The 25,154-nt window shown below is 42.1% G+C and overlaps 1 protein-coding gene across 7 annotated transcripts in view; it reads left to right on the top strand.

Annotated features, from left to right (window-relative positions):
* The window catches only part of MBNL2 (muscleblind-like splicing regulator 2), a 161,756-nt gene that overhangs the window by 99,773 nt on the left and 36,829 nt on the right, over nucleotides 1–25,154 (top strand). For 5 of the 7 annotated variants that reach the window (XM_010831514.1, XM_010831512.1, XM_010831513.1 and 2 more), the window contains 5 exons: nucleotides 6,416–6,580; nucleotides 15,229–15,429; nucleotides 18,120–18,383; nucleotides 24,095–24,148; nucleotides 24,789–24,942. In XM_010831514.1, coding sequence (XP_010829816.1) covers nucleotides 6,416–6,580; nucleotides 15,229–15,429; nucleotides 18,120–18,383; nucleotides 24,095–24,148; nucleotides 24,789–24,942 — 838 coding nt within the window. The remainder of the gene's footprint in view (nucleotides 1–6,415; nucleotides 6,581–15,228; nucleotides 15,430–18,119; nucleotides 18,384–24,094; nucleotides 24,149–24,788; nucleotides 24,943–25,154) is intronic. The other 2 variants (XM_010831518.1, XM_010831519.1) reach the window with 1 other exon arrangement.

The raw sequence follows: 25,154 nt of genomic DNA, 5'->3' as shown, positions 1-25,154 counted from the left end.
ACTAAGAAACAATTTCAAATTATCCTGAGTGATACCGCAGGGGTCTATTGTCAGTGTGAACTGTAGATCATATAAAATCCATTGCTTTTCCCATGGAAAACTAATGGGATATAGTTTTCTGTTAGCAATCCCTATGGGCACAACTCCTACTGTTAATCCCTGTAACAATCTCCTAATTAATCTGTTTTCTTTTTTGCTTCCATATTTTAACTGACTTTTTCAATTAAGAGCATACGAGGAAAAGATCCTGAAACTTACTTGTTTTTAAATAAGCAATTAGAAAACCTCCTTTTCCAATTATGCTTTTTCTTTCTCGCACCAACCTGATTCTGAAATCTTTTCTCAGCCAAAGCCGCATTTATTCTCTCCCACGTCGTGTCATATAATGACCATGTAATTCTGAGAGCTCAGATCTGTTGTTCTGCCAAGTACGTGTTATAGTTATTTAACATTTTTCCTCTCGTCCTGTTGAGAATCAACATGGGTATTCTGTATTAGAATCTTTCATGGTTGCTTATTTTAATAAACTTAATTCAGCTTGAAATTCTTACTTGCGTCTAGCCATTCTCCCTAAACTGAATTTTCCTGGAGTAGAGAGTATTTTTGGAGGTGGGATGAAGTGTACAAAAATCCTATGTAAACTATATCCCAATTCTGTTATTGTTTTTAAATAAATGGATTCCAAACGATAGAAACCATTATATTAGATATAAAAATCTAATAATCGGGATAAGATTTTATTGTTGCTGTTGTTGTTCAGTCGCTAAGTCGTATCTGACTCTTTTGTGACCCCATATCCCTCCAGGCTCCTCTGTCCATGGGATTTACCAGGCAAGAATACTGGAGCAGGTTGCCATTTCCTTCTCTAGGGGATCTTCCCGATCCAGGGATCAAACCTGCATCTCCTGCCTTGATTGGCAGGCAATTCTTTACTGCCAAGCCACCAGGGAAGCCCAGGATTTTATACATAGCATAAAACTTAAATCTGATGTGGCTTTTCTCCTGTTTCAAAACTTTCAGTGCAATCAAGGTCATAGCCCTTAACTTGACACCCAAAGTTCGTTGTTATCTGGTTCTAGTCAACTTCTTCCTGTTTTCTCTCTTAACATCCTCTCCACTGCAGCCCACACCGAGTTCTGTGATCCAGCCTTGAGAAACTTCATGAAGGTCCCAGATGGTTCAGCCCCCTAGCATATCCTCTTCCTCTTTCTCTCATGTTGGATTCTCCCCCTCCACACACACATGCACACACACACACACACACACACACACACACGCACGCACATGCACACACACTTCAGCCCCCACTCCCTTGCCAAGCTCCTTCTCATCCTTCAGGTCTCCGTTTAAATACATCACTTCTTCAGAGCCCTCGCTTGCCACCCGTCTCCATTCTAACGCTCTCCCTCCTCCTTCTCTCAGCCTTCTCCAGAACCCGCTCCATGCTTTGTAATTAAACATTTGTCTGTGTCGCTGTTTAGCTAGTATCTGTCTTCAACACTAGATTGCAGGCTTCCGGAAGGGAGGCAGCAGAGCCTATGTTTTCTCATCTTTTAGTTCGCAAGCCCTTCACTCAGCACCTGACATAGAGCAATAAATACTTGTGGAATGAAGGAAGGAATGAGACCCTAACCTGGAAATACATACACCACAAACAAAGTGCATGTGATTCCAGAACACCTGTGGCTTCTGTAGTTGGTGGGTCCCCCCCTGGAGCGAGTGGAGTCCTCTGGGCTACCATCTCCACATTAGACCCAGACGTGGGACCATCGGCCTGGACTCCTCCAGGGCTCCTGTTTTCCATTTCTAGAAGGTTCTTCACAAGGAATCTGGGGTGGCGCCCCCCTACTCCGTCCCACAGAAGAAGCTGGGCCAGTCCTCTTCTCCAGGGACTGGGCCCTACCTCTCTTATCTCTCCGCAAACAGTCTTTAACCAGAAGAGGAAGAGTTAAAATAAAACAAGAAACAATCCTGGCAGTCACAGGAAGACTTTGCCAAAACATTTTTCATCTTTATTTCTTGGACCAAAATTGAGAGACACTATTTTTGACAGTTTTGTTTTGTTTCGCAGTGATATACAAAGATGCTTTACATTTCTGCTCACTGCCCCCTCTCCCACTCGGCTATGACAACTTGCTTTGATAATCAGCAGTTTTTGTGTGATGATGCATGTCCTGACAAATCTTACTCCTTAACTAAAACTTCTTACAAGTTGTTTACGGTGTCAAATAGCTTGTTATATTTTGACAGTAGCTTTTCCTTTAGGACTTACAGAGTCCTGTAGGATCCCTTCCTAAAATTCTGCTGCCTGGAGTTTTCCTAATGTTGAATTTGTATGCCTCAGACATCCATGCTATGATACCCTTCAAAATATTGATATTAATATTAGATTGAACTGATTCAGGGCCCTCTTTTCGAATATGGGTTCTTGCAGAAATATCCTATAGAATTGAAAATAACCTTAAATGTAAGATACTTAAATAAGTATAATTAAGTAACCTTTATCATGCTTTCAAATGAAAAGTTACTCTATAGAAGAACCAAAAAGCCAATCAAAATGTAACTAAATCTGTAGTTTTGCACTTACTGTAAAGAAGTGAAAAGGTTTTAGTCACTCAGTTGTGTCTGACTCTTTGCGACCGTATGGACTTTAGTCCGCAGGCTCTCTGTCCATGGAATTCTCCAGGCAAGAATATTGGAGTGGGTTGCCATTCCTTTCTCCAGGAGATCTTCCCGACCCAGGGATCAAACCCGGGTCTCTCGTATTGCAGGCAGATTCTTTACCATCTGAGCCACCAGGGGCTATAAAAAGAATGATAGACAAGTATTTTTTCTTTCTTTGGTAATACTGACAACACTTCCTCAGTGCTTACTACCTGACAAGTATTTCTCTGTACCTTTTATCTGTATTATTAATAACTCATCTAATCCTACACCAGCCCTTAGAGGAAAATACAGTAATAATTTTCATTGTACAGGTGAAAACATGATACACAAGAAGTTCAAGTAACTTGCTCAAAGTTACAAAGGTAGCAAAAAGCAGAGCCAACTTATGTGCCCAGGTTTTTGCCTTCAGAGCCTGGGGGCTTAACCACTTCTCTTGCCCCCTTCCGATAGACAGAGCCAGGCAAATGAGCTTTTTCCACTCCCAAATCTTCATATATATTCTACTCTATTTTAAATCGTGTTAAGTAGCCTATCATTCTGCAAAGGATAATGCTAGATCTTTACCCTCCCTGGATGTTACCTATTGCTAATAAATAGGTTGACATTGTGATGTAACTGAGCCAGGTAAATGTTGCTTTAGAATCCGGCCCTGCTGCTGCTGCTAAGTCGCTTCAGTCGTGTCCAACTCTGTGCGACCCCATAGAGGACAGCCCACCAGGCTCCCCCGTCCCTGGAATTCTCCAGGCAAGAACACTGGAGTGGGTTGCCATTTCCTTCTACAGAATCCGGCCCTACCACCCACCAATTATACAACCTTTGGAAAGTTTCTTGATCTTTCTGAGCCCATTAAGTGTTTTGTAACAGTGATCATTACAGCTGTTATAAGGAGAAAATGAGATGACCCTGTATAAACTGTCTGGCACTTGGGTAATTGATAATATTCCTCACTCCAAGCATATAAGTAAGAACGGTAGGAAATTGTATTAATTCTCATGGAAAAGAAGGTTTCATCAATAAATTACTAATTCAGTGTTGTAAATCATGTTCCATTCCCTGGAAATAGTTTGTACAGTTCCCTTAAGAGTCCCAGTTGTATCAAGAGATAAGAGCATTTACAAGAAAATCGTGTTTTTCCAGGCTAATCAAAATTTTTGCCTGCAGCTACAAAGCATTACATTAGGAGTGATGTGGTGGTTTAGTCGCTAAATCTTGGCCAACTCTTTGCGAACCCGTGGACTATAGCCTGCCAGGCTCCTCTCTCTGTGGAATTTCCCAGGCAAGAGTACTGGAGTGGGTTGCCATTTCCTTCTCCAGGGGATCTTTCCAACCCAGGAATCAAACCCGCGTCTCCTGCACATGTCTTCTGCATTGAAGGTGGATTCTTTACCACTAAACCATCGGGGAAGCCCCTTACATTAGAAGACTAGTGATCAAATCGACCATTATATGAACGAGCAAAATATAGTAGCCAAACTGGTAGACATCAGACTGTATCACAAATTCTGACTCTGTTCTATGGAACTCTGCTTTCGCAAATCCCCTCATGAGGCCCAATGTATGTAAGCCCATACGTACATCTTGTATACCTGAGCCTTTCTGGGTGTCATCTCCCTAGTGAACTGACTGTGTTTAAAGAGAGTTTGAATTGAGGTTGTCTGGGCGCAACTTACCCTCTATACAAGAAACACCACTCTGTTTAGTCCTCCGCCACCCCTACTAATGGGCAGTGGCTACATCCTGTATCCCATGACCACCTCCCACCATAGATGAAGTGAATGTATTTGGATGCCTGACATAAGGCAGCCAATCCAAAGGCTGGCCACACACCTCTGTTGAAGGAGCTGGCCTAATCTGAATGTGTTCTTGGAGATTTGATTGTAGCAAACCCCGAGACTAAGGCCATTGTCAAGGGAGGACAGAAAGAGAAGTAAAATAAGAGATGCCTGAGGCAAATTGGCAGGGCCGGAGGGACCCCAGGATATCATAAAACAATGAGTAAAGCAGAGTTACGATTAAATCTTCATCTTTAAATTCTACGGAGAGAAGTAGATGGAGAGATGCCAAGACTGCTTTGATTTGGATTATTTTCAATTGCGGGTCCAGTTTGCCTGTATTTTTACATTAGACCTTCCAATACTGGACCCAGGTTGTCTATTTCAGGAACTTCCCTGGTGGTCCAGTGGATAAGAATCTACCTTCCAATGCAAGGACCATGGGTTCAATCCCTAGTCTGGTAACTAAGATCCCCCATGCCCCGGGGGTAACTAAGCCTATGAGCTGCAAAGTTAAGCCCATGCAGAAGACCCAGCACAGCCAAAACAAACAAACAAAAAAAGTGTCTATTGCATACATTAGGAACCCGGATGGAGCATCCACAGTATGAACTTGAGCCTAGAGACACGCCGACCTTGCCCACGGGTGTAGAATTACTTTAGCAGTAATGTGACCCATTCCTTCTGGGGTCCCTGTACCTGCCTCAGTGTCCTCCCTGCAGAGGGTGGCACAGTTTCTCATGTTGCAAACACTAGGGCCTCAGGACAGCACGGACTTATGAGCTCAGACCACCAGGACTAGACCAGGATCTCTGTCTGCCCTTCTGCACTGCAGCACTGGGAGATTCACACTTGGGAAGGAGCCCGCGCTGCCAAACGCACAGCTAAAACAAGCGGGAGGCAGAGTGAGAACTCCAGATGTTTAGAATTAGGATGACTATAAACAAATTTGTGTCTCCAGATCCACCCAGCTCGCTTTTTAAAATTACTTTTATATCTGGTAAACAAGCTCATATTCTCTTTTCTTGGTTGCAAATAGACTAATTCTTCAGGGAATGACAATTCTCGTGCTGGTTAGCATAGTTCGTTATTCTTTCTCCAGAAATTGCATCATTCACACATCAAGATGATTCTTTCAATCGGTAGTTTGGAAAAGGTGGGAATTCAGTATAAACATTAATTACCATTTGCAGTCACTCTTCAAAGACCGACTTTAGGCACACCTGTCACCTAATTAGTTTTATTTTTCACTGTGCCAACTTGAATGTCCCAGCGTTACTTTCGTTGTACACACTTCATGACATCAAAACCTGACATTAAATGTTATATAACTGTCATGGGAGCTGGGTAGGGACATGGATGGCCGCGTTCATGTAGCAAGCTGATCTGTTGCAGGTGATCATCTGAGTTCACCTGTGCATCAGTTACTAAGAAATGCCCACTCCTAGACTAATACTCCTTCCATCACTCAAATCAGGGATGTCTTCAGCCAACCTGGAGCACACATTTCAAGAAATCAGATAGTGCTGATTACTATCCCCACAGCATAAATGTGGCACATAATTATTCACATATTGTCATCGTTCCAGCATGCACATCTACCAAGTTCAAAGCTTCCTTTTGATAAGGCAGAATAAATATGCTCCTCTGATCACCCTCCACACTGCCTGGAAGGGTCGACTTGACTCTGCAGTCACGTTTCCTTAGGGTCTTTTGTCAGAGTTAAAATCCATTCAGAACAACAGTAACATCTCAGGAAGCTTCTCTGTTCAACAGGTTTGAGCAAGGTTGATGATCAGCTAATGCCCAATCCGCTTATTGTGTGTTCCAACTCTGATGTATATTCTAACACATCTGTGCTCGCAGACACACAGATACACACCTTCGTGTAGATGAAGTGATTGTGAAACGGTTGACAAAGAGTTGAAAGCTACTTCTAACTGTGCTAAAACTAAAACTCTTTTTTTCTCCCCCAGGGCCGTTGTTCAAGAGAGAACTGCAAGTATCTTCACCCTCCCACACACTTAAAAACTCAACTAGAAATTAATGGGAGGAACAATTTGATCCAGCAAAAAACTGCAGCAGCCATGCTTGCCCAGCAGATGCAATTTATGTTTCCAGGAACCCCACTCCATCCCGTGGTGAGTACACTGAAGCTAACGAGGACGGGCTTGCTGATGAAAGTGTCCGTACCGGCAATGTACCAACCGTTGACCTAAAATGGCCTCTCTCTACTTTGTCTCTTTCACTACAATTAAAGCAAAAAGCTTTGAAGCTAAATAGATGCTGAAAAGAGGGTCTTTAGATTATCCAAATGGGAAAAAAAAAATGCATGAGGAAACTCTAGGCAAAGGCAATTGCTAATCGATACCCGGTAAATCTGTGTCACTCCAGCTCTTTCTCACCAGTCACCTCCATATTTGAGCTATCTTAGAAGGGAAATAGTTCTCCATTGAGCATGTGAATCGATGATCTATGTAAAGAGGAGATTTTGATGCCTAAAACATGTTTAGCAATGCAACAGATTATTTCGTTTCAATGGTATCATTTTAAGGAAGGGAAAAAATGAAACCAGAGAAGTTAATGGATTTACCCAATGTCCTGCAGTTAATCGGTTGTAGAGCTGGGCCTAGACCTCAGACATCTTGACCAGGGCGCTTTCTGCTGTCTCCTCCACTCCCCACCACCACCCCCCGGACCTGAAGGAAGACTGAACCAGGGTGCCTCAGCCACCCACATCTCCTGTCTCAGAGGCCTGCAGAGGGTGTGGCATCCGTGGTGAGGACCGCAAGATTAAATGCCAAGGGAGTTCAGTCTATGAATATGTATTGTGTAATATTTCTCCCTGACTTCAGTGTTTGAAAGTATTTCCTTAAAGGTCTGGAAATTGCTTTAGGAATGAGGTCCTGAGGGAAAGGAGTGCATTTTTTTTTTTTTTTGCCTTTAGTGAAGTTTGTTCACATTTATAAATTATTTGTCAAAAACAAGCTAATTTAAAAAAAAAAGCAGTGAGTGAAATTTGCTCTTTTTAAAAAAAAAAGTACATACACAAAAGACGATTGTTTAAAAATCAGTCTTTATTGTATGAAAATTCTATTGTTATTGAAAGCTGCTAAATGAAAAAAGGATAGCTACCAGGGAGTTGTATTTTCTTATTGTGTGTCTGTGAGATGAGATGGGGAGGTGGGGGCGGTCCAGGAAGAGGGGAGAGGATCTGGGTAGATGGTTGGCGGTTCTGCTCGTCTCCAGGTTTCTACCCAACAGTAGTGAGTGGCACCAAGTGGCCAGGAACCAGCTCTGCCCAGAGTGAAAAAGTGCAGGTGCCGGTGTGGAGGACCCTCAGATAAATAAGCTACAGTCTTGTAGGTGTAGACAGACTCAGGGGAAAGGCAAAGCAAGGTTCAGGCCCAGGGAACTGGATTTCAGATGAGGCAGGAAAGGCTGCTTGGAGGAAGTCCCAAATAAGTACATCTTAGGGCTTCCCTGGTTTGCCCAGCAGTAAAGAATCTCTCTGCCAATGCAGGAGACGCAGGTTCGATCCCTGGGTCGGGAAGATCCCGTGGAGAAGAAAATGGAAACCCACTCCTGTAATCTCGCCTGGAGAAATCCCATGGACAGAGGAGCCTGGCGGGCTACAGTCCAAGGGGCTGCAAAGAGTCAGACACAACCAAGCAACTAAGCACACACATAGGCATTTAAGTGGATCTATTTAAAACCACTCACAAGTATATTTTATGGTTTCTTTGTTGATACACACATATAAATTATTTTATTAAATTACCTAAATGCTAAAATAATTTAGTTATACATATTAAATAATGTCTATGGGAATAAATTGAGAACCACCTAGGTCAACATAGTCACAGTGCATTATATCTCAACTGATTTTAATCATGTACTTCTTATTTATTTAGAATCTGTAAGGATTGACCCTGGTACTCAATAATGACCTGTTAATAAGAAATTCCATTCATGTTCTAAACTGTTAATTGAATTTTCTTTGAAAGTTATGTTTCCGTACTGTCTCATATATTAATTAGAGGACAATAATCACGATTGCTCTATGAGAAAGAAGTATTACATTTAAATGTTTTAAGAGAGGTTTTTAAATCACAAGAAAAATTGGGATGCAAAAATGTAATAAACTTAAAAGTCATTGACTCTACAAACAAGTAATTTCAGAGTCACAGGAATGAATTAGTGACAGAAGAATAGGTCCTAGAACCTTCCAAGGAAATAGGGTCTATTGCTGATGTGATTGAGTTGGGCATCTTGAGATGGGGACATTCTCCAGGATTAAATGCAATCACAGGCATCCTTATAAGAGAGGCAGAGGGAGAGTTAACACACATACAGAAGAGGAGGAAGGCAATGTGCTCATGGAGGCCGAGACGGGAGTGATGGGGCCGCAAACCAAGGAACGCCAGCAGCCACCAGGAGACGGAAGAGTCAAGGACCCGATACTTCTTCTCTGGAGCCTCCAGAGGGAACACAGTCTTGTCAGAACCTTAATTTTGTCCCAGTGCAACTGGTTTCAGACTTATGGCCTCTGGAACTCTGAAAGAAGAAATGCGTGTTGTGTAAGCCACCAGGAGGTGGGAATCTGTTAGACCAGCCTCGAGAAACTAATACATGCAGAAATTGCTCAAGACAAAGAAATTGCTAAACAGAGTCACAAGTACCACTCTATTTTTAGGTTTCCTTCTAGGGTAAGCTTCTCTAAAGAGCTCCGGATGGTTTTTTCACACCCTTTATCTTCCATCTGCCCTGAAATCTCTCATCTGCTGAAATCTCTCACCAGTGACCTCCATATTGCTAAACAGGTAGTCACTGACTCTTGCATTGTTCTTTCGACCTCTTGGTAGCAGGCAGTCAATCTCTCCTTAGTAGCACGTGGCCCATCTCCCTTGCAGAGCACCCCTTCCTCTCTGGGACGCACCCCTTCCTCTCTGATCACGCCTTCCTCCACTGTCTTCTTTGCCCGTTCTTTTCCTCTATTCTATTCAGGCTTCCCTGGTAGCTCAGTTGATAAAGAATCCACCTGCAATGCAGGAGACCCCGGTTTGATTTCTGGGGTTGGGAAGATCTGCTGGAGAAGGGATAGGCTACCCATTCCAGTATTCTTGGGCTTCTCTTGCAGCTCAGCTGGTAAAGAATCTGCCTGCCAAAAAAAAAAAAAGAATCTGCCTGCCAAGTTCAAGGAGACCAGGGTTCTATCCTTGGGTTGGGAAGATCCCCTGAAGAAGGAAAAGGCTACCCGCTCCAGTATTCTGGCCTGGAGAATTCCATGGACTATCCCCATGGGGTTGCAGAGTGGGACACAACTGAGCGACTTTCACTTTCCTCTACTCTGTATTGAGGCTGCTATACACTGATGTTCCCAGTGCTGGCTGCCTCTATCACCTGCTCCTTTGTGGTCTCATCAATTCCTGTGGCTGTGGGTCATCTAAAGGCTGAGAACTACCAAAGGCATGTTCCCAATCCAGATGTCTCCTCTGAGCCCCGGGTTTGGGTACCCAACCTCCTACTGGACTCCCCTTCAGATTTTTCACAGGAACTTGACATGCTTAAGACCAATTTTTTCATTCTACTACCTTCTCATCTCAGTAAGGTAGCCAGCAGTTTCAAACTGAAACCAAACAGGTTGTCTCACATCCAGTTCATCAGCAGGTCCTGCCATATGCCCTCAAGTCCACCTACTTCTTCTCCCAGCACCCTCATCTTAGCTGCCATCAACCTTTCTTTCAAAATACTTTATAGGCTTTACCCTCCTTGTGGTATTTGCTTAGTTGCTCAGTCATGTCCAACTCTCTGTGACCCCATGGACTGTAGCCCACCTGGCTCCTCTGTCCATGGGATTTCCCAGGCCAGGATATTGGAGTAGGTCCTTCTTCAGGGGATCTTTCCAACCCATGGATCGAAACCCTGTCTCCTGCATTGCAGGTGGATTTTTTACCACTGAGCCACAACTCTTGCTTTATTCCAATGGGCACAGCAACCAGAGGAATCTTTTAAACACATAAATGGTATAACATCACTCCCTTACTTAAAACCCTTCAATGCTTTCCCATTTCACTGGAGACAGTCTAAACATGTAACCTTGATTTTATTTAGAGTGTCATCTGTGGTCAAGTCCCTACCCAGCTCACCTCATCAGAGGCCACTCTTCCTGTGTCCACTGAGACCAAACCAAACTTTCAGCTCTGTGAACACACAGAGCTTGTGAACACACAAAGCTCCCGTTTGCTTAAAGGCCTTTAGTTTTGCTGGAAGCTTCCTACTGATCTTCATATTTTAACTTCATCTTATTCATAAGGACTCCAACTCTATCAGCTGCAACCCACCGCCAATCTCTATCTCTAGCCTCTATCTTCTCTCCATCTCAGAAGTGAGGCCTCTTCATTTCTGCTTATCCGTAAAATCACAAATGAGTTGTGATTTTATTTCTTTGTTCTTCCCCATTAGGGTTTAAGTTCAATAAACGGAGACACAGTGTTCTGGCACCATGTCGGTACCAGCAATGAATATTTATTGAGTAAATGAAAATGCCAACGATTCTTTCCTCTTATAACTCTTCTGTCTCAAATTCATTTATGTCTGCAAAGTCTCATTCACCTTTCCTCCGAGGAGTTTTTCCTTCTCCAGTTCCCAATGGGGTATGACAGCAGTTCTTCTCTCCTTTCCTTCCAACTGTACGGCCCCAGCCCTCGACCCCCACACAAACATCACACGTACACTCACAATAAAGTGGCAGGTGGGTGGCCTTTAGTACGACAGAGATTAAGAGCCTGTGCGATCCAGTCCTTAGTGGCAAGATCTTGCACTGAGCATTCTGCCCTCCAGAGATGCTCCTGGCAATAAAGGGAGAAGGCTCAAGAGATGCCATGTTTTAGGACTTTCAGTTTAAGTACCAAATACCTATCCTTTGAAGTCAAAGCTTTCTAAATGCATGAGCTCTCACGTTCTTGTCTTATAAAGGCAATCGACCACATTTTAGAGCCATAAGATACGTCAGGCCACTTAGTCAGTCCTCCCCAGCCCTGATCCTTTCAGGCCACTACAAAATATCAAAGTGCATGTGTGCGTGTGTGTGTGTGTGTGTGATCTTTGAGACCGCATCTACTGCTGTAAGTTACAGAGAAAGAAGAGTGGAGAGTGAGAAGCCAAGGAGAGAAACACAGACTCTTGGGGTGAAGTCCAGAGGGAAGACGGCAAGACCAGCATTTCGGATGTGATTTTCTTCTAGAAGACTTTCTGCATCTCTTGTCCTCTGGCCTCGCTGCAGTTGGTGCTGGGAAATGACAAGGACCAAATGGATCTCAGACCACCTGGCAACGGGCCCCTCCAGGAACCACGGGGCCAGCCCTCCCGGCCCCGGCGGGTGGGCTCACAGGAGCAGAATCCCCTGGAGATGCTGCCTTTCTTCTAGCTCCCGACTCAGACCCAAATCCAGACATCAGCATCCACTCTACCTTGAGACTTTCGCTCGAATCCAGGATCTGAGACCCACTTTCCCAGGCAGGCAGCTGTTCCGAGCACCCCTAACCTCCTGTCTGCGGGAGGCCCTGGGCTGACCGTGGGATGTGGCTCCCCACCAAGGCTCACTCTGTACACTTACGTCTGTAAGGGCAACTCGTGGTGGGTTATTTTATTTTTTTCTCCTCTTCTGTTTTATGAAATTACCAACAAAATCTAGTAAGGGCAGAGGAGTCAGAACAGCCCCAGACTGCGAGCCAGGAGTCAGCAGTGTTCTGCCTTGACTCCACCTTGGCAGCACTGGCCTTGGGTAATCCATGCAGCCTCTGGTCTAAATTGCTTTCACCTGTAAGACTGTGCAGTTCTCACTGCCAGGCTCGCTTCTCGCAGGTGTTGAGGAGATTAAAGCAGACAGTGTGTGTGAGAACGCTTTTGAGAACAGCCCAACCTTTCACAGATGTAAGGTATTACTGTCACTAATAATAACAACAACAATAATAATATAATGCCCATCTCTGAAAATCACTCTATTTTTTTTAACTTTTCAACTTCAACGAAAAACACTCTTGATAAGAAAAAGGAGAAAATATTTAATTGAATCTATCTTCATAAAGTCTATGAACTTTTAACTTTCACATGAAAGAAAACATATACTTTTCCAGTCTATATTCAAAATAGAGACTATATTTGCCTTCACTTAATAAGATTTTTATACCTCAATTGTTATATTGCTGTGCTAATTACATTCCTGTTATAGAATCAATGGATAATTTTTTTGGGGAGGGACTTTATTAATACTAACTTTTACAGTACTAATAATAGCTGCTATTTTTGAAATCCAACTATGGGAAGTAAGAAAGAAATAACATCTTGCTCAGCCCAACTCTTTCAGCTAAGTAGTTTTACTTCCCTTCTACAGAAAAGCTCAGGGTAAAAATTTCCTGCCCAGGGTAAAAATGAATAATTGGCCAACCTCAGGATTTTGAATTCATGTCTCCCTTTGTCTCATATTTGTGTTTTTACTTTTAAATAATACTCTCCGTGAACTTTATTACAGCTCTGCATCAGTAGAACAAACTGCAACATTCCTTTTTGATCATTAAATTAGATGAACAAGTAACATATTTGAGAAAGCAAAATTTAGCTAATTGCAAGACATTTGTTGATATCCAAAAGGTTTGGGGAAATGAATTTTGAGGTTCTGACAGCACCTGGACAGTCAAGATACAACGTGATTTTCTGTCACCATGCTGATCCGGGCTTCAAATGATCTACAAGGGAGGGATATTGGGAATTTGATTCAATAGAAAGTCAAAAATGGAGATATGGGGGAGGGCTCTTTTTTCTTAATGTTTATTTTGATCATTAGTCTTTGAGTTAATTACACAACTAGTACTAGGTTTTCTTAATATTTATTTTCACTCAATTATGACAGTGGTCCTCAAACTGGGCCGCACATCAAATCATGTAATAAAAATTTTAATGCAAATTTCAAGGCCCCCCTCAACCCAGATCTGTTAAGTCAGAATTTGTGATATCTCTATCTATGAAATTCCCCCCAGGCATTTCTGATCTAGCTGGTTCTTTGAATCACTGGTCTTTTTTGTGTGATTTATGACCTTTCAGAATTGATTCTCTTAAGTCTTAACATTATATCGTCCTTATACCATTTAAATCACTTGGCTTCTTTTCAGTGGTACTGAATTATAAAAGCTACAGTTACTGAAAACCACAACGTTCTATAATTATGACTCAAATGGGTTGAAAATGGAAAACATACACATATAAAATTTTGTAGAAAGTCAAGGAGGAAAAAAATCCTAGCTGCCATCAATTTCCCATGTTGAGACCTCATGTTGCAACTTTCTCCCAAAGTGAATTTTATGTCGGAGCCATAAAGATCTAAGAGCCCCTCGCGGGAATGCTGGCAGCAGCTCTCGCAGGCCATTAGAATCAACTCTTCCATCCCTCCCCACCCCCAGCCACTTCAGTAAAGACTTTCAGCCTCTCTAAGAGCTCCCCGAACAAACTATCAATAATTCACTGTTTTCTAACACGATCATTTGTAAGAGATATTTTTCTGTTACTGCTGTCAACAAAAACCTGTTTAATTCACACAGATTATTATTTTCCCCATATGTTCCGCAACTCAGAGCTATAAATAGACAACACGAATGTTACCCACAGTGTACAAATAGAGAAGCAGCATGACATGGCCAACGGCGTTGTTCAATATTAGAAAACTGCGTTAATGTGTAATTGCAAAAATCTGAAAACTGGTCCTAAAAATGAATGGGTTAAAAGTCATCCAGTAACAAAAAACAAACCAACAAAACGATACGGTCCCAAATCAGTGCAAAATTTATTCTAAGAAAAATCTTCATCTAGCATCTTGAATTTTTAACATCAGCTCCTTTAAAGTGAAGCCAAGTTTGTTCTTCTCTTAAACGTACATTATTTCCTTTCTGAAAGGCATCCTTTCAGGTGACGCTTTTGAAAACCATCATCCCGTCAATCCTCTAGTATATTTTGTCTTATCCCTGGACAAAGAGGACGGTGATAAAGAGGTTTTAACAGAGTACTCTGTGCCTTTATCACTGCCACGTCGACTTTGTGACCTAGGAAACCAAAGCAACTTTTAATGGCCAAGAGAAAAGTTCAAGCTTTCCCATCCAACCTCTCAGGAAAAGAAGACCGGATCTAGACATAGTTGAGCTAGAGCAAGAAATAGCAGGTCTATCTGAAAACTGCCTATCAATTTGGGGATTTTACATGCTAGTGATGGAATATGGAGGCATACTGGTAAGTCTGAGCAAAATAAAATACCAAATAATCCCCAGTTCTTGAGAGTGTACAAACTGCATCAGTCTGAAAATCAGTCTATATTCATGGTGTTTGTTTTCTCTTCTCCCTTTGAGAGACATGTAGAACACATCAAAGATCATGAGTCAGTGTTCCATAAATTTTACTGTCTTCATGTTGTAACACTCACTAGTGTGGAATGATGAGCCGCTGGAATGGAATAACCATTTTCTTGAGAACACTTTCATGGGGATAAAAGTTTAAGCCAGTTCCTGTAGTTAGGTTTCTATGACATTCTCCTTTGTGTTTACATTGGTTTGGAAAAGAGAGGGTCTATATGGATTTCATTTTTATTAAGCACAAACAGAGAGGCTTAAAGAATTTTCACAGTTCAGCACTGATTTTTGCAACTAACACAGAGAGTCTTATATGCAGTGAGTAAATGTTGCTGGTGATTTTTTAAAGTTTTATTCTAAAGAAGTCTTTGTCCTGTGTTATCTTCCTTTAACAGCCCACTTTTCCTGTAGGTCCCGCAATAGGGACAAATACGGCGATTAGCTTTGCTCCTTACTTAGCACCTGTAACCCCTGGAGTTGGGTTAGTCCCAACGGAAATTCTACCCACCACACCTGTTATTGTTCCCGGAAGTCCACCTGTCACTGTCCCGGGCTCAACTGCAACTCAGAAACTTCTCAGGACGGACAAACTGGAGGTACTTCAATTATGTTTGTGTTTTGAGATGCCTTTGGGGGTAGCAGTGTACTTCTATGGAAGTGAATGCTTGTGAGATACCAATTCAGTCTTGCAAAACAGCCACGCACACAGATTCACCTAAAAGTCGCGTATTTCATAATTCTCCTGTTTGAATTGAAGGCCAAGTATAAAGGAAATTAGTCTGTGGGAAAAGAATAAGTTCAATACAAATAAAAATCGATCATGTGGAATGTGTATTCAGAGGCAAAATATGCAACAACCAATCACTATGTGGGTCATGGAAGTGGCTCCCAAGGGTTCCAGCTGTGTCAGGCATGAACCTTTGCTGGATCTTGGAAAGGTCTGTGAATGAACAGTTTAGGAAGCCAGCAGCCAGGATGAAGGGGACACTCAGGTCAGAGGTGGGAGGAAGTAGGACAATGACTACAGACCAACTGGTGTGATCATGTTTCAGTACTTTAAGAGCTAGTATGGCTGCTCCAGCACGCTCCAGCCCTGGTTGTATGTGGGTAAACACGGGGAACTAGAGCCTGGGAGAGTCTAATTATTGATTTGAGATATTTTCTTTAACTGACATTCAAGTCTTCTAGAAAAGTCAAGAAAACAAATTCATATATTTGTAAAATGTAATTCTTAAATCAGGAGTCAAACCAGCTCACCTGGGTTTAACTTTACTGGGTTTAATTTCTTTTTAATCAGGGCATCCATTTATCTTAACTACTCCATCCTCTGATATTTAATAGAGCATTTTATATGGAGTATAAAGAATCTGATAGATTTTTCAAAGGGCTCCTTAAATTTGATCACCAATTATAGTTAGGTGATACATATGTAAGATTAGGATATATACTGTGCTTTATCTTGGGATCATTCGAGAATGATTTTTTCAATGTGCATTTGTTTAAATATTTACTCTATAAATCTTGAAAGTGATAAAATGTTGCCTAATACCAGCTTCCTTCTGAAGTATATGGATCCCCAAATGAAAAGACTATAAACTCCCATCGCTACTGTTTTGATCCAGCCTACCCCTGTGATTATTGAACAGACCTTTCACGGGACTGGAAAAGTGTTTGGGGCGCCACCTGGTGGACCTGTGAAGCTTTCGTGTTCAGTACGTGACTGTGTGGTTTAGAAAACAAATTAAATCAGTCGAGTTGGGAACAAGTTGTCCTTCCCAACAGGATTGGCAGACAAAGACATATATAAAAGTGATTCACGAGGACTTTAGCAAAGCAGCTTGCAATTTATTTCAAAGCAGGAATGAAGTCGGTTGCACACAGAGCCCCTAGGTAAATGCTCTACACCCAATGCAGTCTCAGCCACGAGTCATTCCACTTACAAGGGGAGGCTTACTCACAGTCTGTGGGAACGGCTTAGTAATTTTTCTTTTGTACATTTTATGAGCTAAAGATGGAATGCTGGATAATATCCAAAGTAGAAGGAAACAGTTAATAATTTTGTGATTTATCTGCTTGGCCTTCAAACTTGCCTGGCCACTGATCAGTGAAACTGTATTTCCCAAGTATCTTTGACTCTCACAAGGCTTCCAGTGTCATTTCAGTGACCCTTCCTATAAGTCACTAGTGATCAAGATGTGAACCACCACTTAAGCACATCAACACTGGATGTAGAGCCTGAGAAGAAATTACCATTTCACTAATAATTTTTCTCTGATACAGATATTTATAACTTGTTTCTTATTTGTGTTATTTCATGTTATTGATATTTAGGGCAAGATTAAGAATACTCTTTAAATTCCAAGGAAAATTTTCTTTATACCGTTAACTCTTGATCCATGGGAATTCTCAGAGGATGGAGCATTTTAGTTACTAGAGATTTCAGGATAATTAAGGACTGAAGAATAAGAAAAAGAAACATCAACACTTCAAAATCTATCCTACTTCCTTCTCCCAGGCCCTGCTTTATCTCTTCCCATATTTCTCTCCTTTTTATCTTTTCTTTATTGTCAAAAATAATAATATTGTGACTGAAATGAAAGTTTTGGTGTCTTGGGTATCATAGTTCTTCTAATCCATGATTAGAAGCCCACCTTATCTTGTACAGCAGGAGAGATATAGGGGGAAAACGGGAGTATTCACATTCACCCTGCCCCCCACTTCCCGTCCTCAGGGAGGAGAAACAAGTTTGTCACTTCTCCTTAATTCTTTTTGGAATTGTGCAGCTATGATGTTGTGGCTGGATCCTTGGTGAAATAATCCCTGCATGCAAAAAACCCCGCAACTTCCCAGAGTTGTCATGGTAGGAGATGTAGTTATATACAGAAGACCAGATTTTATACATATATATGTGTGTGTGTATATAATCTCTGAATTAGTATATATATATTTTATTTCCTTCCTTCCCTTCTCTATAAAAGTAAATAAATATAAATAAAACCCAAGAACAATGGGAGCCTTGTTGATTTTTCTGTTATCTTAGCTAAAGTGTAGATTTTTACTTCCTTGCTCAATACAGATTCTCACCTCAGCAAACAGGGCGAAGCAAAATTCTAGTGATCATAGTTTGCCCGGGATTCCAGTGACTTGGGTTCTGGATAATCGAATGTTGATTGTAAATGGCACAAAAGCCAGCATTCAAAGAACGGGAAAGCATCTTCTTCTTCTTCTTCTTCTTCTTTTTTTTTTTTTAAACTGCATCACATGCTCTTCTCCCCCCGTGTCCTAGGTCTGCAGGGAGTTCCAGCGAGGAAACTGTGCCCGGGGAGAGACCGACTGCCGCTTTGCACACCCCGCCGACAGCACCATGGTCGACACAAACGACAACAGCGTAACCGTTTGTATGGATTACATAAAGGGGCGTTGCATGAGGGAGAAATGCAAATATTTTCACCCTCCTGCACACTTGCAGGCCAAAATCAAAGCTGCGCAGCACCAAGCCAACCAGGCCGCGGTGGCCGCCCAGGCAGCCGCGGCCGCGGCCACAGTCATGGTAAGTGGGGCGCGCGCGCCGCGCACCTTCCCCGAAGCCCGCGCGCCCGGAGCCGCGCCTTCCGCGCGGGCACGCGCACGCGCGCCTCGCCGCCGGGAGCGGGGCCGGCTGGCGCTCCCGCTGCTCCGCTGCCTCCGTCCTGTTGTGGTTTCCCCGCCCCGCCCGTTTCGTTTTCGTTTTGTTCCGTTCCTCCCTCCTTCCCTTCGCAGCACAATAAGTAAATCCCTCAGGCGGGCGCAGGGAAGCTGGGGGTGGGTGCAAGGGCCCCTCCCCAAGCCCAGCGCGCCTCTCGGAGCGCGGACGCGGGCAGGACGGGGCTAGAAGGACCAGGGAGGCGGCCCGGAGCCGGGGAGAGAGAAGAACCGGGCGGAGGATGGACCCGGGCCGGGAGCCACTGCCCCCATTTTTTTGCTCCCCACTTCTTGTTACTTATTACAAAGGCCATGCTGCAAACTCGCTCTCTCCCTAAAAGAAAATTTATGCAGAACATCAAGTCATGAAACAGATGAAGATGGAGCTGTATGGATGGTGCTTTGAAAAAAAAAAACAATAATAATAAAAGGCCTGGAAGCTAGCCCTAAGTCCCCTGAGTTACAGACACAGGCCTCCCCAGCACCTCTGGGAGCCTGTTAAAGCTCGACTCAGGCCCCCGCCCCAGACCTTTGGGATCAGGATTTAAATTTCCAAACATCCCCAGGTGGATTGTATACGTTTGAGAAGCACCTGCCTAGAACACGTTGTTGTTGTTCGGTCGCTAAATCAAGTCCGACTCTTTGCAGCTCCGTGGACTGCACTAGCCAGGCTTCTGTAGTCTGGGATTACCTGAGGGCACGTGAAAGTTTTTGAGGACAGCCACTTCCCCCTTTCTTATTTAATTGGTTTGGGTGTGGCCCGGGCATGCGTCTTTTCTTTTCCAGCTCCCGGGGAGTCCGTTGTGCCACAAAGTTTGAGCACCACCCGCACAGGGTTGTAGAATTAATCTGTTGTGGTGTGAGATCTCTGGCTTGACGTTCGGTGTGTTTTAATGTGTGATAGACACTGGATAATCCGTGAGACCTGGCGCTCATCGGGCACTTGGTGGATGGAATAAATAAATTAGGCAGTTTTCCTTGCCCTCGGGGAGCTTGGAGTTCAGTAAATGACAGGGATAACTGTCCTCCATGACGTGATGGAAATGCATCATGGGGTCCAGCTTCTGGAACTATGAAAAAATCAGTCCTTATTCCTTAGATACCTGTTAAATACAACAAACCACGGGTACTAACCTTTAGCGCTGAGCTCTGAATTTATCTGAGTTATCTGAGCCTTGATTTATCTGCCTGTTACCTGGAAGTGGGTTTCCCTGGTGGCTCAGAGGGTAAAGAATCTGCCTGCAAGCAGGAGACCTGGGTTCGATCCCTGGGTGGCGAAGATCCCCTGGAGAAGGAAGGGAATGGTAAGCCATCCCAGTATTCTTGCCTGAAGAATTCCGTGGACACAGGAGCCTGGCTGGCTACAGTCTGTGGGGTTGCAAAGAGTCAGATACAAGTGAGCGACTAACACAACACACACTACCTGCAGTCCTAACATCTGCATAATCAACATGTTCTTCAATCATTGAAGGAGAGAAGTGGCAGTCCTAACATCTACATAATCAATATGTTCTTCAATCATTGAAGGAGCAGTGTACCTGGAATAAGTCAATGGTAGATGACCTGGGTTGATGGAGATAAGAGAAGAAATGCCATTACATTTATACACACCACCTGATTTCTTTAAATTGCCGATCTACGTGCCCTTTTCCGTGCAGTTGCACACCCTTCTCATCAGAATGCACAAAGGCTGTTAGAGTGGATGTCAGTATGTTTAGTTGCTGTAGTTGCCTCGATTGTTACACTGTGCTGGGCTTGGAGTTCTGATACTTCAGGTGGGCTTGCAGCATCAACAAAGACAACCCGAAGGAATGTAGTTTCAGAACAAACGCATCAGGTTCTTTCTGACAATGACATGAAAGTTACTGAATCTGCAGTGTATTTTGAAAGTGAGAGGCTCATTTGAAACCAGTTACAGTTGGATGAAGTCAAAGTCTTCTTACTCTAGTAACAAGATTACTCAGCACCATAAAGGAAAAATGATTATTTTATTTAAGAGAATGAATGGGTGTGATGATTGCAGCCAGAAGATATTAGTATTCCATTCACCTGGGTTCCATGCCTGAACTCCAAGAATTTCTGTAGTGTAGTTTTTACTGTTGTCCAGGAATTTCTGCTTTTTTGATTAATTGGACCCTGAAAATGAATTCAAAGCTTTGAGTCCAGAAAGAGAGGCATCTCTTTCCTTTAGAGCCTTATATTTGTACAGTACCTCTTAAAACATGGGCATCATTCTCACCAGAATTTTTCAAATGTGAAAATAAGTCAGAGCTTCTCTTTGGTAATTTTAACACAAAGGATATCTGGTCTTCAAGACAACAGTCTTTCTTCACACACAGACACACACACACACACAGACACACACACACACCAAAATGGGGCTGCACCAGAAGATACTTCTTTTGTAAAAGGAAACAAGACCAGCTGCCATCAGCTAGTCACGAAAACATGTTCAGGAACTTTGAATTCCATCCTACTTGTCCATATCCCTTTCTTCTGCATTGAAGTGGCGGCTCTGGTTACTGTCGTCCACGATTCTTGACTCCTCAGATTTGGTCTTTACCTCTAAGGCCGGGCAGTTGGTTCGCTTGCCTTGAAATTGGCTTGCTCCTTGATCCAGAAGATGAAATGCCTGGCTACATGCACACACGCTATAGAGAAGGCTCGGAGAGGGGACAGAGGATCAGAAATGGTGGTGAAGCCAGCTAGAATGGATGCTCAGTATCTGGCACATAGTAGGGGCTCAATTAAAGAGAATCTGGTTCTCTGCGTAGGTGCCTAAGGATGCTCCCAAGGTTCACTGGCCTTGGGGATCTCTGAGGTCTGCTCTAAGCCTGAAGATTTTTCAATATAGGTAAACATAATGGCTGCAGTCACATAATATCCTCTAAAACAGAACATCTGTGTACTACAAAGGCACATTATAACGTGATTATTCACCCATACAGTTTTTAAAATACATTCCACACATATCCCTCAGAGCGTGAGACATGCAAGATATTTATATGTCCACTCCAGGAGCTGTGTGTTTCCTTGAAAAGACAAGATATTTGCATCTAGTAAAGAAACCCAAGTGAGTGGTAGAAAGAGAGATGCTCTCCGTGTCCAGCTCACTTTAGAGCTCTCAGCATCTTTAAATTCCTAGTTTATTATAATTTCGATGGAAATTACATTCATCAAATGCGGATTGGAAAAAAGAGAACATTAGCCTTTCAGGTGATTATCCTAGGGAGAAATACTTAATATCTCTTTTTCTACTCGGAGACTTCGTTAAATGATCTTTTGTTCAAAATTTTGTTCACGAGCACCAGGCTTTAGAGACATAATCACTCTTCTAGTTAGCATATCAGAAAAGATCAACCCAAGAGTAGGTGTGTTCTTTATCTCCCAAGGACTGAAAAAGTGAAGGGAAGAATGGAATCCAGAAAGTCCAGGCCAAAATGATTTTGAGTTTAACCATCCAGTTAATAAGCTTTCCTGTGGCTCAGACAGTAAAGAATCTGCCTGCAATGTGGGAGACCCAGGTTTGATCCCTGAATTGGGAAGACCCCCCTGGAGAAGGGAATGGCAACCCACTCCAATATTCTTGCCTGGAGAACCCCATGGACAGAGGAGCCTGGTGGGCTACAGTCCGTGGGGTCGCAGAGTCCAACACGACTGAGTGACTGACGCGTTCCCTTTGTTTGATCCAGTTAATGTTAGTGCACTCTATGAGAACAGGCTATGGAGCCTTATGTAGTTAGTATAGGCTACTGTAAGCAAAAAAAAAAATTTTATTATCTAGCAATGTAAAAATATATTGGAATAAAAAAGTGGTATCATGAAAATTACATCGTGGCAGACTGACATTGGAGGAAAGAATATGCAAAGCTTTCTTGTTCTGAATCTTGTTGGTTTTTTCAGATGTTCACAGTTCTGCCTGTAGAACAGTGATTTTCTCTGTGATGGCCTCTATCCAGACTGCCTTCCAAAACATCTTTTCCATTGGCCATTCTAAACCTCTTCTCTCCCTACAGTCCTTTCCACGTTATTTCTAGTCCCCCGCCACCAACTCACCATTAGCCCTTTATCTCCCGTCACTTTCATACTTTTAATCCTGAAACATAAAATGATGAAGAACAGCTCTTTATTGGCCAAGGAAAATGTCATTCATTGTTCCTATTTTAAGGGCTAAATACTATCCCATTTTCTTCCAAATGCCATACTTGTAACTCAGAGCTTTAGAATAAAACGTTTTGTATTTGTTATACAAGCCTTGGGGATTTACCTATTGTGCTAAACATAGAAAAGGGGTATTTCTTTTCTTTTTCTTTTTCTTTTTTTTTTTTTTTGCATTGGAGCTATTCCTTTGACTTTATTTTCATAGAATTCCATCATAAAATTTTTAGATTTCTTACAACAGTTATCAAGGAACAGGAAGATTTTCTCATTGTGGTCTAAATCAATCACTATTTATTATTATTTCAGCTGTTTATATGAAACTATCTGCCCAAAGGATGGTTATAAGTTAAAGATATGATCTTACTTCTTACATTCCAAGCAGTTCATTGCTATTTTTTAGCTGTTTTTGCTATTTTTAGCTATTGTACTGTTCTAGCCACGAGTTCCACCTCTCATTAAGTGGGTTGGTCACTGATTGTAGTTAAAAGTACGAATAGAATTATTAGATAAAATTATTTTGATACCCGAGGACACCCAATACCCTTTAAAGGGTATTTTCTCAGTGTAATCCCGGTAAGTTGTTTGCCATAAATTGAACAGAAATTTCAAATGTGGTGGAAAACAGAATGGAAGATAAGTTAGTCATTAGAAACCATACGGTGGAATGAAATGGAAATTTGAGAAACCTACTCTTCAAATTCAAAACTTGCTAAGTTTGGAAGCTTACTGCATATTGCCAGATCCACACTAGCAGAGTGAAGAGAAAAATTGAGACAATTATCCACATAATTCAGACAAAAAATTAAGATCCAAACCCAAACCGTTTTGCCTAGATAATCTTGTGTTTGAATATTTTTTTGCCTGAATTGTTTGTCTCAGTTTGCCACTTCATTTTGTTAGGCTAGATCGTCATTAAAACTTACGTTTATGAAAGTTAAAGACGTATTTTTTTTTCAACTTGGATCTTATACATAGTGCATTCATTATTTTATATTTGAAAACTAACTTATCAGAAGTTCTTCAATCCTGTGGCCCTTGAAAGTTTTGCATTTTTTTCTGAAGCAATATAAAAATGCTTATGGTGTGTATGCAAGCTGCTGTTTTAATTAACTTTCCTGAATTTCAAACATCTATATTTTACTCTCTTATATGCTTTTAACTAAGGTATAGTAGATGCATTTTTGCTTCAATACTAATTTAAGGTGTAATATTCATTTCTTTAGAGAACATTTTTGTTGTTGTGCATGCCTAGTGTTTTGTACGTTGTATATTGCATTCAGAATATTTTTTTCCTTCTCACCTATCCACAATGCAATGCCGTTCCCATGATGCACCTCTGCTTGCTGTTTACCTGTATGTTAATTCGCTTGAATCCCATTGGCCCACTGCCATCATGTGCTCGCTGCCTGTTATTAAAAGACTCAGTCGACTGCCAAAGCAATGAAGCGACCTCTCGAAGCATCTGTAGACCTGGTACTTTGACCTTTCACCTTTCGCTTTGCATGTAGCTTTTCAGAGAACCATCGAGATTTGTATTACTTGTAAAATATCGGTTGCAAACAATCATTATGTTTAATGAGAAAAATTCAATAAGGTGTTTAGCCATCTCATTTTCATATGTAATATGTGGAATAAATTAATCCTAACAAATTTTAATACCTTTTCCAAAAGAGTGAAGCAAATTTAAATTACTTGGCTCGTAAAAAATGCTCATGATAATCCTAATTAACCTTTAAATTCAAGAAATTGCCATTTTTAGTTAAAGAAAAGAATAGGTATTAATATTCATAACACAAATGCTTCCTCCCCCTCCCCCCCTTAGAATAGTTTAACTCATTTTAAAAGCTGAAGTCATTTTTCGCTGTTGTTGCTTGATAGTTTTTCTTTTCCTTAGTTAAGATGCTACCGTTTTGGGGTTACCGAAGTCATGCTTTCGCTCGCAATAACAAGTTCTCACTCATTCGACATTGCCGCTGTTTAAATTAAGGTGCATGGCAGAGGCATCTCCTTAGCTGTCATTTTTAAAAAGTCTGTTGCAATTGATGATCTCTGTGGACACTGAAGGTGTGTTTACTTTGAGTTATACATGTCTTATCCGATTCTTCACTTCTAGGCCTTCCCTCCTGGTGCTCTTCATCCTTTACCAAAGAGACAAGCACTTGAAAAAAGCAACGGTGCGAGCACCGTGTTTAACCCCAGCGTCTTGCAGTACCAGCAGGCTCTCACCAGTGCGCAGCTGCAGCAGCACACCGCGTTCATTCCAACAGGTGCGTGCCCTGACAGCTCCAAGTCCTGTGTCCGTGTGCCCTCCGGTCATGTGCTTTCTTTCTCATTCCTTTAAGCTGTTTGGTGGCATCTAGTTTGCTTTTTCAAAGGTACGATAAATACAGCCTGAAACTTGTCATTGTCCTAGCTATCTAGATAATTTACCTTACTCGGGAAGATAGCTAAAGACGGTTAGGATTCTAAAGCCAAATAT

This window comes from Bison bison, unplaced genomic scaffold (genome assembly GCF_000754665.1).
Source record: "Bison bison bison isolate TAMUID 2011002044 unplaced genomic scaffold, Bison_UMD1.0 scf7180017864527, whole genome shotgun sequence".
In the NCBI taxonomy this organism is placed as follows: Eukaryota; Metazoa; Chordata; class Mammalia; order Artiodactyla; family Bovidae; genus Bison; species Bison bison.
The sequence above is the reverse complement of the archived record's forward strand: the minus strand, read 5'-3'. Positions and strand labels throughout refer to the sequence as shown.